At 39.5% G+C, this 15,347-nt stretch overlaps 1 protein-coding gene across 5 annotated transcripts in view; it reads right to left on the bottom strand.

Moving 5' to 3' along the window:
• Window positions 1–15,347, bottom strand: part of RAD51B (RAD51 paralog B) — a 626,370-nt gene that overhangs the window by 604,087 nt on the left and 6,936 nt on the right. For all 5 annotated transcript variants that reach the window (XM_032623573.1, XM_032623574.1, XM_032623572.1 and 2 more), the window contains exons 3-4: window positions 12,636–12,749; window positions 8,253–8,369 (exon numbers count right to left, since the gene is read on the bottom strand). In XM_032623573.1, the coding sequence (XP_032479464.1) occupies window positions 8,253–8,369; window positions 12,636–12,749 (231 nt within the window). The remainder of the gene's footprint in view (window positions 1–8,252; window positions 8,370–12,635; window positions 12,750–15,347) is intronic.

The following is a 15,347-nucleotide window of genomic DNA, read 5'->3' as shown; positions in this document are numbered from 1 at the left end:
TCTTTCATCTTCTCGATCTTTGCCTCCATTGTCTTTCCGAGGTCCTGGATCATCTTCACTATCATTATTCTTAATTCTTTTTCTGGAAGGTTGTCTGTCTCCACTCTATTTAGTTGTTTTTTCTGGGGTTTTTGTCTTGTTCCTTCATCTGGTACATAGCCCTCTGCCTTTTCATCTTGTCTATCTTTCTGTGAATGTGGTTTTTGTTCCACAGGCTGCAGGATTGTAGTTCTTCTTGCTTCTGTTGTCTGCCCTCTGGTGGATGAGGCTATTTAAGAAGCTTGTGCAGGTTTCCTGATGGGAGGGACTGGTGGTGGGTAGAGCTGGGTGCTGCTCTGCTGGGCAGAGCTCAGTAAAACTTTAATCTGCTTTACTGCTGATGGGTGGGGCTGGGTTTCCCACCTGTTGGTTGTTTGGCCTGAGGCAAACCAAAACTGGAGCCTACCTGGGCTATTTGGTGGGGTTAATGGCAGACCCTGGGAGGGTTCATGCCAAGGAGTGCTTCCCAGAACTTCTGCTGCCAGTGCCCTTGTCCCTGCGGTGAGCCACAGCCACCTCCTGCCTCTGCAGGAAACCCTCCACACTAGCAGGTGGGTGTGGTTCAGTCTCCCCTGGGTTCACTGCTTCTTCCCCTGAGTCCCGATGGGCAAACTACTTTGTGTGGGCCCTCCAATAGTGGAGTTTCTGTTTCCCCCAGTGCTATCGAAGTCTTGCAATCAAATCCCACTAGCCTTCAAAGTGTGATTCTCTATAAATTCCTCCTCCTGTTGCCAGACCCCCAGGTTGGGAAGCCTGACGTGTTGCTCAGAACCTTCACTCCAGTGGGTGGACTTCCGTGGTATAATTATTCTCCAGTCTGTGAGTCGCCCACCCAGCAATTATGGGATTTCATTTTGTTCTGACTGCACCCCTCCTACCATCTCATTGTGGCTTCTCCTTTGTCTTTGGACATGGGGTATCTTTTTTGGTGAGTTCCAGTGTCTTCCTGTCGATGATTGTCCAGCAGCTATCTGTGATTCTGGTGTTCTCACAAGAGGGAGTGAGAGCAGGTCCTTCTACTCTGCTATCTTGGTTCAGACCTTTGATTTAATTGATATTTATAGGACATTCCATCCAAAAACAGCAGATTACACTTTCATCGCAAGTGCACACGGAACATTCTCTAGGAGTGATCACATCTTGGGTCACAAATCAAGCCTCAGTAAATTTAAGAAAATGGAAATCATATCAAGCATCTTTTCTGACCACAAAACTATGAGATTAGAAAGCAATTACAGGGAAAAAAAAACATAAAAAACACAAACACATGGATAAAAAATGTTTTTTAACATTTTTTTATAAAAATAAAAAATACGTTACTAAGTAACCAAGAGATCACTGAAGAAATCAAAGACAAAACCAAAAAATACCTAGAGAAAAATGAAAACAAAAACACTACGATCCAAAACCTATGGGATGCAGCAAAAGCAGTTCTAAGACGTAAGTTTATAGCAATACAAGCTTACCTCAAGAAGCAAGAAAATCTCAAATAAACAATCTAACCTTACATGTAAAGGAACTAGATAAAGAAGAACAAACAAAACCCGAACTTAGTGGAAGGAAAGAAATCATAAAGATCAGAGCAGAAATAACTGAAATAGAAACAAAGAAAACAATAGCAAACATCAATAAAACTAAAAGCTGGTTCTTTGAGAAGATAAACAAAATTGATAAACCATTAGCCAGACTCATCAAGAAAAAGAGGGAGGGCTTCCCTGGTGGTGCAGTGGTTGAGAGTCTGCCTGCTGATGCAGGGGACGCGGGTTTGTGCCCCGGTCTGGGAAGATCCCACATGCCGTGGAGCGGCTGAGCCCGTGAGCCATGGCCACTGAGCCTGCGCATCCGGAGCCTGTGCTCTGCAACGGGAGAGGCCACAACAGTGAGAGGCCCAGGTACCACAAAAAAAAAAAAAAAAAACAAAAACAAAAAGAAAAAGAGGGAGAGGACTCAAATCAATAAAATTATAAATGAAAAAGGAGAAGTTACAAAAGACACCGCAGAAATACAAAGCATCCTAAGAAACTACTACAAGTAACTCTATGCCCATAAAATGGACAACCTGGAAGAAATGGACAAATTCTTAGAAAGGTATAACCTTCCAAGACTGAACCAGGAAGAAATAGAAAATATGAACAGACCAATCATAAGTAATGAAATTGAAACTGATTAAAAGATCTTCCAACAAACAAAGTCCAGAACCAGATGGCTTCACAGGTGAATTCTATCAAACATTTAGAGAAGAGCTAACATACATCCTTCTCAAACTCTTCCAAAAAATTGCAGAGGAAGGAACACTCCCCAACTCATTTTATGAGACCACCATCACCCTGATACCAAAAACAGACAAAGATATTACAAAAACAGAAAATTACAGACCAATATCACTGATGAATATAGATGCAATAATCCTCAACAAAATACTAGCAAACAGAATCCAACAACACATTAATAGGATCATACACCATGATGAAGTGGGATTTATCCCAGGGATGCAAGTATTCTTCAATATATGCAAATGAATCAATGTGATACACCGTAACAGGAAACTGAAGAATAAAAACCATATGGTCATCTCAATAGATGCAGAAAAAGCTTTCCACAAAATTCAACACCCATTTATGATAAAAACTCTCCAGGAAATGGACACAGAGGGAACCTACCGCAACATAATAAAGACCACATATGACAAACCCACAGCAAACATCATTCTCAGTGGTGAAAAACTGAAAGCATTTCCTCTGAGATCAGGAACAAGACAAGCATGTCCACTCTCGCCACTATTACTCAACATAGTTTTGGAAGTCCTAGCCACGGCAATCAGAGAAGAAAAAGAAATAAAAGGAATACAAATTAGAAAAGAAGAAGTAAAACTGTCACTGCTTGCAGATGACATGATACTATACCTAGAGAATCCTAAAGATGCCACCAGAAAACTACTAGAGCTCATCAATGCATCTGGTAAAGTTGCAGGATACAAAATTAATGCACAGAAATCTCTTGCATTCCTATACACTAACAACGAAAGACGAAACGAACGAAAGAAAGAGAAATTAAGGAAACACTCCCATTTACCACTGCAACAAAAAGAATAAAATACCTAGGAATAAACCTACCTAAGGAGTTAAAAGACCTGTACTCAGAAAACTATAAGACACTGATGAAAGAAATCAAAGATGACATAAACAGATGGAGAGATATTCCATGTTGTTGGATTAGAAGAATCAAACTTGTGAAAATGATGTACTACCCAAAGAAATCTACAGATTCAATGCAATCCCTATCAAATTACCAGTGGCATTTTTTACAGAACTAGAACAAAAAAATCTAAAAATTTGTATGGAGACATAAAAGACCCCAAATAGCCAAAGCAGTCTTGATGGTAAAAAACAGAGCCGGAGGAATCAGACTTCCTGACTTCAGACATACTATAAAGCTACAGAAATCAAGACAACATGGTACTGGTGCAAAAACAAAAATACAGATCAATGAAACAGGATAGATAGCCCAGAGATAAACCTACGCACCTATGGTCAACTAATCTATGACAAAGAAGGCAAGGATATATAATGGAGAAAAGACAGTCTCTTCAATAAGTGGTGCTGGGAAAACTGGACAGCTACATGTAAAAGAATGAAATTAGAACACTCCTTAACACCATACACAAAATAAAACTCAAAATGGATTAAAGACCTAAATGTAAGAATGGACACTATAAAACTCTTAGAGGAAAACATAAGAAGAACACTCTTTGACATAAATCACAGCAAGATCTTTTTTGATCCATGGCCTAGAGTAATGGAAATAAAAACAAAAATAAACAAATGGGACCTAATGAAACTTCAAAGCTTTTGCAAAGCAAAGGAAACTACAAAGAAGACAACCCTCAGAATGGGAGAAAATATTTGCAAACTAATCAATGGACAAAGGATTAATCTCTAAAATATATAAACAGCTCATGCAGCTCAATATTAAAAAAACAAACAACCCAATGCAAAAATGGGCAGAAGACTTAGACATTTCTCCAAAGAAGACATACAGATGGCCAAGAAGCACATAAAAAGCTGCTCAACATCACTAATTATTAGAGAAATGCAAATCAAAACTGCAATGATTTATCACCTCACACCAGTTAAAATGTGCATCATCAGAAAATCTACAAACAACAAATCCTGGAGAGGGTGTGGAAAAAAGGAACCCTCTTACACTGTTCGTGGGAATGTATATTGATACAGCCACTATGGAGAACAGTATGGAGGTTCCCTAAAAAACTAAATATAGAATTACCATATGACCCAGCAATCCCACTACTGGGCATATACCCAGAGAAAACCATAATTCAAAAAGACACATGCACCCCAATGTTCATTGCAGCACTATTTACAATAGCCAGTTCATGGAAGCACCCTAAATGCCCATCAACAGACGAATGGGTAAAGAAGATGTGGTACATATATACAATGGAATATTACTCAGCCATAAAAAGGAACGAAACTGGGTCATTTGTAGAGATGCGGATGGATCTAGAGACTGTCATACAGAGTGAAGTAAGTCAGAAAGAGAAAAACAAATATCGTATATTAACGCATATATATGGAACCTAGAAAAATGGTACAGATGAACTGGTTTGCAGGGCAGAAATAGAGACACAGATGTAGAGAACAAACGTATGGACACCAAGGGGAGAAAGTGGCGGGAGGTGGGGATTGTGGTGTGATGAATTAAGAGACTGGGATTGACATGTGTACACTGATGTGTATAAAATGGATGACTAATAAGAACCTGCTGTATAGAAAAATAAAATAAAATTATTTTTTTAAATAGCCGAATGATTTATAAAAAGATATTCCAGCTCATTAGTAATCAGGGAAATGAAAACTAAGATCACAAAGATGGGCTGAAACTGAGAAGTCAGATAATACCAAGGCAAGAAGACATGGAGCAAGAGGTATTCGTGCACATTGCTCATAGGAATGTAAGCAGGCACAACCACTCTGGAAAACAATTTGTCCTGATTCTGCAATGCTACCTATGTGCATACTCTATAACCAGCAAATCACTCCAAGGTAGATCCCCTAGACAGGAGCCAGCTAGTAAATATTTTAGGCTTTGCAAACCACGAGATTTCTGTCACAACTAACGCAACTCTGCCTTGTATCTCAACAACTGCCACAGACAAAATGTAAACCAATGAACATAGTTGTGTTACAATAAAACTTTATTTATAAAAAACAGGCAGCTGTCCAGATTTGACCACTGGGCAGTAGTTTGCCAACCTGTGCCCTAGAGAAACACCTGTACATGTGATCCAGGAGACATGTACAACAGTTTTCACAGGACTTGTTAGCAAACTGCTAATATTTGGAAACAACCCAAATGTTCACTCACAGGAGAAGGGATAAATAAACTGTGGCCATATTTTCAAAATGGAGTATGACACAGCAGTGAAAGTGAATTATACTCTTGCTACTTGCAACATGGATAAATCTTAGAAAATAATATTAAGTGGAAAAATCAATTCATAGAAGAGATATGATATGATTTAATCACCAATATGTTATGTAATAGAGCTCAAAAATAATCAAAACTAAATAAAATGCTACATTTCCTATGTATATGGGTGATAAAGGAAAACTATAGGTATTGGTAACCATAAGGGGAAAAAAAGTACAGCAATGGTAGAATCACTATGCTGTACACCTGACACCAATATAATATTGTAAATCAACTATACTTCAATTAAAAAAAAAAAAAGAGGGCGTCCTCGGTGGCACAGTGGTTGAGAGTCCGCCTGCTGATGCAGGGGACACAGGTTTGTGCCCCGGTCTGGGAAGATCCCACATGCCGCGGAGCAGCTGGGCCCGTGAGCCATGGCCGCTGAGCCTGCGCGTCCGGAGCCTGTGCTCTGCAACGGGAGAGGCCACAACAGTGAGAGGCCCGCGTACCGCAAAAAAAAAAAAAAAAAGATAGCAATGGTGGAAATTCAGGATGGAAGTTACCTCCTAACAGAAAGCCAAAGATGGGATCAGGGAGGAGCCCACAGTTGGTTTCAATGATTTTGGTACTGTTCTGCGTTTTATATTGGGTCACAGGCTCATAAATGCTCATAACTTACACATGCAGGATGTATTTAATCTTGTATACATAAGATAGATATTAAATTTTTGTTTTTAATACAAGGTCAACAAATACTCCCTGTACTCAGCTGAAAAATCCCAAAAAGACTGCAGAGGCTACCTGGAGCTAAAACAGAAAGTAGAGAACTTGCCTCTAATAAGCAATCAGGGTATTCATATTCCATGTCAGCCAATCAGATGATGAAAAAACATCTAATGGCTTGTAACTATCTCTTGGATTTAGAAAGAATTGATAAAAGCTACATGAAAAAGTATTTAAACTATTCCAAAACTTAAAAAATAAAAAAGTATTTGTTGGTTAATCTTCCTGAAGTTTTGCTATTTAAATAAGTAAGTTTATAACTGTGGATCACAATTACTATAAAACCTCTTTCTTTTTTTTTTTTAAATAAACCTATTTCAACAAAGGTCCAATTAGATCACAAAAAGATTATGTAAGATAGGATTCTGGCACCATCTGGTGGCAGTGCCCTGCAACAGCACATTCTAATTTCTATTAAAGGTTAATTCACTCTTTCATTCATTTACCTACTATCCAATAGGCATCTACTAGGCATAGCACACACATATTTTAAAATCTTTCTTGGTGGGCTTCCCTGGTGGTGCAGTAGTTAAGAATCCGCCTGCCAATTCAGGGGACACAGGTTCGAGCCCTGGTCCGGGAAGATCCCATATGCCGCAAAGCAACTAAGCCCATGTGCCACAACTACTGCACCTGCACTCCAGAGCCCACGAGCCACAACTGCTCAGTCCGCGACCCACAACTACTGAGCCCGTGTGCCACAACTACTGAAGTCCGCGTGCCTAGAGCCCGTGCTCCGCAACAAGAGAAGCCACTACAATGAGAAGCCCGTGCACCGCAAAGAAAAGTAGCTCCCACTTGCCACAACCAGAGAAAAGCCCACGCGCAGCAATGAAGACCCAATACAGCCAAACATAAAATAAATAAAAATTAAAAAATAAAAAACTTTATAAAAAAAAATCTTTCTTGGAAGACCGGAAATAAAATAATGTATACTACCTAAAACAGGTCCCCTATTTTCAAGGGAAAATAACTACAGTTAAATTTATGCCTATCAGAATATAAGCGTCTACTCTTGTTAAAAGTTTGTTTCAAGCATCTATTCCCCTAGAACTCTCAGGCAAGAAGTCCCTCAGAAGTGTACTGGTAAACATAGTCTATGGAGTCACCACATGAGAACCAGTAAGCACATGAATGCAGTTTTCAAGGAAAAGAACTGTTGTGGTTTTAAAATATCCTCAAATTCTTGACACTTCTTTCAAAAGGTTGAGTCTAATTTCCCTTTCCTTGAATGTGGGCTGGACTTAATTACCCGCTTCTAAAGAAGAGAAAGTGGCAGAAGTGATGGTGTATAACTTCCAAAGCTAAATCATCAAAGGAATAGCCATTTCCATCTTGCCTGAGGGAGTCAGACATCGTGTCACGAGGAGACTCAAGCAACCTGTGGAGAGCCCTCTGGGGAGGAATCGTGACCTCCGCCAACAACCAGCACCAACCTGCCCCCTCGCATCCTTCGCCAATATCACTGAGCTAAGCCACTCCCAAAGAAACGGATATCAATGTTTATTGTTGTTTAAGCCACTTAGTTTGGGGGTAATTTGTTATGCAACAATATATAACTAATACAACAACCTATTACTTCCTAGAACCAAATTTTATCTTTAACAGGAAGTGAAAATAGCTCACTTCAGTTTAATACTATAATTTGCCCACATGTTAATAAAATTTCAAATTTTCCTTCCTAATACGCTAAGTAGTGATCCTTTTCTAATTCCCCCAAATTGTTTCATATTATTTCATAATATTCATCACTTTCTAATTCAAAGAAACAGCAACCCAAGCAGATTTCAGTCAGTCAGCAGGGATTTTTTTGGACCATCTTCCTTTTGATGTACTGTACTAGTGTTGTACTAGGGACTGAGTGGAGAACCATGCCCTCGAGGTACTTATAATTTAGATGAATATTCCCAAAATAATTTATGTTTTAATTAACCTTTTTCCCCTGGCTCTGAAGGTTCTAAGTCAATGGAAGAAGGTTTGGAAAGTTTCTTTTTTACCTCTGTGAGGGATCCACAAGCTACACCACCATGCAGGGCTTCATCTAAAGCAGAGAGGGTTGTAGATAAAAATGCTGATGATGGAGCAGCAGACCTCTGTGTCTTTATCTCATAAGCCTGAACAAAGAAGAGATTAAGTTATTTTCAACCTCAATATTTATTCAAAAACATAAGTCAACTCCAAACTCAAATTCTAGCAGTTGGAACCCCAATCCCCTTTTTTTTCTTCTACTATTTATTTATTCAACAACTACTTACTCTGTGCCGGGGACTGTGCTAGATCTGGGGGCTGTGATATAAAAGACAGAGCCCCTGCCCCACAGTACTTATAGCCAACTAGGGACTATGATATTAGGACTAGAAACTAAGCAATTACCATACACTTAAATAAGAGATACTGTGATAGGGCAAGTGGAGACCTGGAGAGAGTATACCCGATCTGGATTTTGTGATATAGGAAGGCTTCAAGGGAGATCTGGATGTCTGAGCTAAAACCTGAAATGACTGTTAGACAGGCAAAGGGAATGTGCATGTTCCTGGCAAAGAGACAAGAATGTATGAAGAAAGGTCAAGAAGCAAGCAAGAAAGGAAATGGAAACTCACAAAAACTACAAAAAACAAAAAGAGTTCATTTAGAACGCCAGAAAGAAGGTGCGAGGTCGTGGTGTGTGGCAAGCAATGAGGCTGGAGAAATAAGCAGGGGCCTAATCAGGAAGAGCATTGCTGAAGTGTGGCGTGTAGGCTGAGAGCAACAGGGAGTGACACGGCCAAGCTACCATTTCAAACCGAGGTTGCTTTGCGAAGAACAGCTTGAAGGTGGATGGGGTAGACTAAGAAATGGCCTTCCAAAAGACAGCCACATCAAATCCTTGGAACCTGTGAATATTACCTTATTTGGAAAAAGGGTCTTTGCAGATGTGGTTAACATGATTACAATGTGTAAGAACACTTGCCTCTCTGCAATCTCTAACATTAAAAATTACTACTGTTATATTAAGTTGCCCAAAACTGAAGTCAAGTCACAGAACTGAAATCTTTCATTCCTTCATTCATTCAAAAAATGTGAATTAATTGCCGACTGCATGCCATATACTATGATAAGCTCTGGGAATAGAGTGGTAACCCAAACAGAACTAGTCTCTACCCACCTAAAGTTTACAACTGAATAAGTCTAGGTCTCAAATCCAAGGCTCTTCTGCTCCTATGAGGACGCAGGAAGACCAGTCTATTAATACGTATGAGCCATAAATGTGCCCACTCTTGTCTAATCTCACCTATTGAGTTTTTAGATCAGTTAAACCATGGATTGCCACAGAGTTGTCTAAAGGCTACATTCAGGCACATAAAATAAAATAGAATAAAGCTACAGTAAAAGGTGTGTGCCTTTCATCTGATTTAGAAATACCTAAATATTGCCTACAATCTATCAGGCAACATAGGTGGGCATAGGGACACTTTACAGACATGTAAAGGCAACCTAATCTATTAACATTAAAGTACTTCCTTTGCAACTATAAGTGTGTTTACTAGAATAACAGATCTCGTGACTCAAAAAACTACTAAAATGAACTAACAGAACAAGACTTCAGAAATAATAGTGTGTACATAAGCGAGACAAAGAGGGACACTACGATATGACACACCACCAGTTTTCTTCTACCTTGGAGGCTGCTTCTTAGACTCATCGTTGTCTAATCTGATCTTGAAATGTTGGCTGATTCGGGACTTGGTCTTGGGCACACTTACAGTCCCACTATACATACCTTCTAGGCAATCTCTCACCCATTTTCACGGCTTTGACTACCATGTTCACACCGATGACTCCCCAATGCACGTTTCCAGTGCAGACCTCTACTTCAAGCTCAAAGTCCACATATTTAAATGTTTCACAAGCACCAAAAATTTGACAGGTACTCACAAATTCACGATCTGCCTCCCTCAAACCTGATCCTCTTCCAATATTCCTCATCTCAGGAAATGGTACCACCCAATCTTTCAAAGCAAAATCAAGGAATCATCTCTGACACTTTCCTGTACCTCACCACCACCCATAGCCAAATCATCTCCGAATCCTATTCATTCTACCTCCTAAGTATCTCTCACGATAACTGACATTATACCATCGGCATCAGTACCACACTAATAGTCCATGTCACAATCTGCCTGTAATACAGTCATAGATACCTAACTAGCTTTCACAAATATTTTCTTGTTCCTTTTCAATCACTTGTCTCTGTTTAAAGACTGAGTTTTTAAAAACACATATTAGATTACTCCCTTTGATGACGTGTCATTGCTTTCAGAATAAAGTCCAAAATCCTTAACATGGTCTGCAGGCCCCAGTGACCTGACCCCTGCTTGCTTCTCCAACTTCATCTCTTGACACTCTCTTCCTTGCCACTACGTTCATTCACACTGGCCTTTCTTACCATACAAGCACCATTCTCCTGCTCTTCTCAGGCACTTTGCATTTCCCAGTCACAGTGCCTGCAAACTTTTCCCTGCTCCCTCCCTTCCCAACTCCGTTGTCCATCTCTCTCCTATTCATCCTTCAGGTTTGAGCTGAAGTATCGCTTCCTTGAGGGAGCCCTTCTTTTTTTTTTTGTGGTACATGGGCCTCTCACTGTTGTGGCCTCTCCCGTTGCGGAGCACGGGCTCCGGACGCGCAGGCTCAGTGGCCATGGCTCACGGGCCTAGCCGCTCTGCGGCATGTGGGATCTTCCTGGACCGGGGCATGAACCCATGTCCCCTGCATCGGCAGGTGGACTCTCAACCACTGCGTCACCAGGGAAGCCCGAGGGAGCCCTTCTTAAGGACCCCTAAACTAAGTAATGTCCCTGTTATTCAGTTTCTAAGCTCTTTGTACTTTTCTTTGATAGGACTCGTCATTACTACAATTAACTAATCATTTGTATAATTATTTGTTTACTGTCTGACTGTTCCCACTAGACTGTAAGCTACATGAGGGCAGGAACTTTATCAGTCATCTTCACTATCATATGCCCAGTACCTGACAGATCCATGGCTGGCACTCGATAAATATTGGTTGACGGAATAAATTATTGAATAAATAAATTAACAAAAAAAGCTTTGTGAGGGAATGAAGTAAGGCTAAGCCAATACTTAAGACAGGATTCAAATCTAAAGAATTTTACAAGAGTAATGTACAATGAAGAAGAAAGATGGCTCTTTGAACTGGCATTTGGAATTGTAGTGACATTGCAGCTGAAAGTGGTGATGGAAGTGGAGACTAAAGGTGAATTTCCTACCCACAATCTCCTACTTAATTATCTAACTAGGTATATGCCATAGATATTGACCAAATAGAATGACAGATGTCAAACCAAAATGTTCTCTTGGTGATTTACAACCTTCAAAATAGCGACAAGTTAACTTGAACCTCGTCACAGAATCATAAGATACTATTTTAACTCTCTAACTTCTCCCATAAAACAAAGTGAGCTGTTCAAAGATACTACATCAACGACAAAGCTAAGACTACTGCCCATCTCTAACTCCCATTCTAATTCTCCTTCTGACTATTTTGCCTTTAAAGTATTTTCCTTAGATAATGAGCTAAATCTGAACAAAAGAAAATACTCAATTTGTTCATTGTTTTCAAAGTTTCAAATGACACAAATATTCCTTCCTTCCTCCTTCACAGAGTTAGACCCTACTTTATTGCTTGGTGGTTACCAAATTTCAATATAAGATAGTAAGGTAAGTAATTTATAACCCACATAAACAAATACATTTGCAAAACACTGGACAGACTTTTAGGCAACTCTTATTCTGGGAAAACAAGATATTTTCTACCATGCACTAAACCTACATTTTGAAAAGCTAAAGTCATGAGACAGAAAGTATGAAATAATAGTACAACTTGATGAGGGCTTATTACAAAACACTTTAACTCTTCTCAGGAGTGAGGATAAGTTTTCAAGTATTATTCATTCAATCAGTAAGAGAGTATAAGTCCAACAAGTGTACTTTATGATGCACAGTAAGTAATGATGATAAAAGTTAGCATTACAAAGACAGGAGCATTCTAAAATTAACAGTATATTATACTTTAACCATGAGGTTCACAAATCCTCCCCAAACCAACCAAAGAGAAAGATGACCTTTTGAAATATCAGTACCAGCTACAGAGAAAAGAAAATCATATTACCCTCTCATTCCCGTAATTAGGAACTGCCTTCCTATAATTAGGAGCTTATAAACTACATAAATTTCTTACATATATTCTCATTAGAGGACTAACTCTGTGCTGTGAGGGTTGGTATTTTTGAGGTGCTCATCTCATCACCCGAAAGATTTTAAACGAGACACAGAATCGTTTCAAAATAAAAATCAAATCATAATTCTAAAATATATACACACCGTTTGCATCCGTGGGGCACAGGCCCTGCTGACCACACACAAAAGTTCATGGACACCTTGATAACTAAGGCCAGTCATCTTCATAAGCTCCAGTGGGGTAAGACATAGAAAGTCCTAAAAAACATAAAGAAAATATTTAAAATATATATGTGCAACAAAGATACTAGAATTAAAAGGAAACTTTCAATTGACACTATCCATGTGTAAATAAAAGCAGAATTTATCGTAGATCAGGGACTTCGCTGGTGGTCCAGTGGTTAAGACTCCACGCTCCCAATGCAGGGGGCCTGGGTTCAATCCCTGGTCAGGGAACTAGATCCCACATGCCACAACTAAGAACCGGCACAGCCAAATAAATCCATAAGTATTTAAAAAAAAGTTTATTGTAGATCAAAGATTTATATGTTTCTTATAGTATTTTCCCCCTAAATAGCCCTTAACTAAAAGATATGATGATATAATCTTATCCTCTAATTATCCACCTTGGCATATACCAGAGGACACACCAAGTAACAACACATAGCAGCAGAATCCAACTCAGGTGTATGTTGGCGCTGCCCTTGTGCCTGAAAGAGTCTGGGCACAAACAGATGACCAGAAAGAGTCAGGCTGAAATGAGTTTCTTCAAATGACAATGAAAACACGATGACCCAAAATCTATGGGTTGCAGCAAAAGAAGTTCTAAGAGGGAAGTTTATAGCAATACAATCCTACCTCAAGAAACAAGAAAAATCTCAAATAAACAACCTAACCTTACACCTAAAGCAATTAGAGAAAGAAGAACAAAAAAACCCCAAAGTTAGCAGAAGGAAAGAAGTCATAAAGATCAGATCAGAAATAAATGAAAAACAAATGAAGGAAACAATAGCAAAGATCAATAAAACTAAAAGCTGGTTTTTTGAGAAGATAAACAAAATTGATTAGCCAGACTCATCAAGAAAAAAGAGGGAGAAGACTCAAATCAATAGAAATTAGAAATGAAAAAGGAAAAGTAACAACTGACACTGTAGAAATACAAAGGATCATGAGAGATTACTACAAGCAACTATATGCCAAAAAAATGGACAACCTGGAAGAAATGGACAAATTCTTAGAAAAGCACAAACTTCTGAGACTAAACCAGGAAGAAATAGAAAATATAAACAGACCAATCACAAGCACTGAAACTGAGACTGTGATTAAGAATCTTCCAACAAATAAAACCTCAGGACCAGACACCTTCACAGGCGAATTCTATCAAACATTTAGAGAAGAGCTAACAGCTATCCTTCTCAAACTCTTCCAAAATATAGCAGAGGTAAGAACACTCCCAAACTCATTCTACGAGGCCACCATCACCCTGATATCAAAACCAGACAAAGATGTCACAAAGAAAGAAAACTATAGGCCAATATCACTGATGAACATAGATGCAAAAATCCTCAACAAAATACTAGCAAACAGAATCCAACAGCACATTAAAAGGATCATAGGGCTTCCCTGGTGGCGCAGTGGTTGAGAATCTGCCTGCCAATGCAGGGGACACGGGTTCCAGCCCTGGTCTGGGGGAATCCCACATGCCACGGAGCAACTGGGCCCGTGAGCCACAATTACTGAGCCTGCACATCTGGAGCCTGTGCTCCGCAGAGAACAAGAGAGGCAGCGATAGTGAGAGGCCTGCACATCACGATGAAGAGTGGCCCCCGCTTGCCATAACTAGAGAAAGCCCTCGCACAGAAACAAAGACCCAACACAGCCATAAATAAATTTAAAAAAATAAAAAATAAAAGGATCATATACCATGATCAAGTGGGGTTTATCCCAGGAATGTAAGGATTCTTCAGTATACGCAAATCAATCAATGGGATACACCATATTAACAAATTGAAGGAGAAAAACCATATGATCATCTCAATAGACGCAGAAGAAGCTTTCCACAAAATTCAACACCCATTTATGATAAAAACTCTCCAGAAAGTAGGCATAGAGGGAACTCACCTCAACATAATAAAGGCCATATATGACAAACACACAGCCAACATCGTCCTCAATGGTGAAAAACTGAAACCATTTCCACTAAGATCAGGAACAAGACAAGGTTGTCCACTCTCATCACTATTATTCAACATAGTTTTGGAAGTTTTAGCCACAGCAATCAGAGAAGAAAAAGAAATCAAAGGAATCCAGGGCTTCCCTGGTGGCACAGTGGTTGAGAGTCCGCCTGCCGATGCAGGGGACATGGGTTCGTGCCCCGGTCCAGGAAGATCCCACATGCTGCAGAGCGGCTAGGCCCATGAGCCATGACCGCTGAGCCTGCGCGTCTGGAGCCTATGCTCCGCAACAGGAGAGGCCACAACAGTGAGAGGCCTGCATACCACAAAAAAAAAAAAGAAAAAAGAAAAAAAAAAGGAATTCAAATCGGAAAAGAAGAAGTAAATCCAAATCGGAAAAGAAGAAGTAAAGCTGTCACTGTTTGCAGACAACATGACACTATACATAGAGAATCCTACAAGAGTTAATCAATGAATTTGGTAAAGTAGCAGGATACAAAATTAATGCACAGAAATCTCTTGCATTCCTATACACTAATGATGAAAAATCTGAAAGAGAAATTAAGGAAACACTCCCATTTACCATTGCAACAAAAAGAATAAAATACCTAGGAATAAAATACCTAGGAATAAACTTACCTAACGAGACAAAAGACCTGTATGCAGAAAACTATAAGAAACT

Source organism: Phocoena sinus, chromosome 2, assembly GCF_008692025.1.
Source record: "Phocoena sinus isolate mPhoSin1 chromosome 2, mPhoSin1.pri, whole genome shotgun sequence".
NCBI lineage: Eukaryota > Metazoa > Chordata > Mammalia > Artiodactyla > Phocoenidae > Phocoena > Phocoena sinus.
This window is presented reverse-complemented; position numbering and strand designations above follow the sequence as displayed.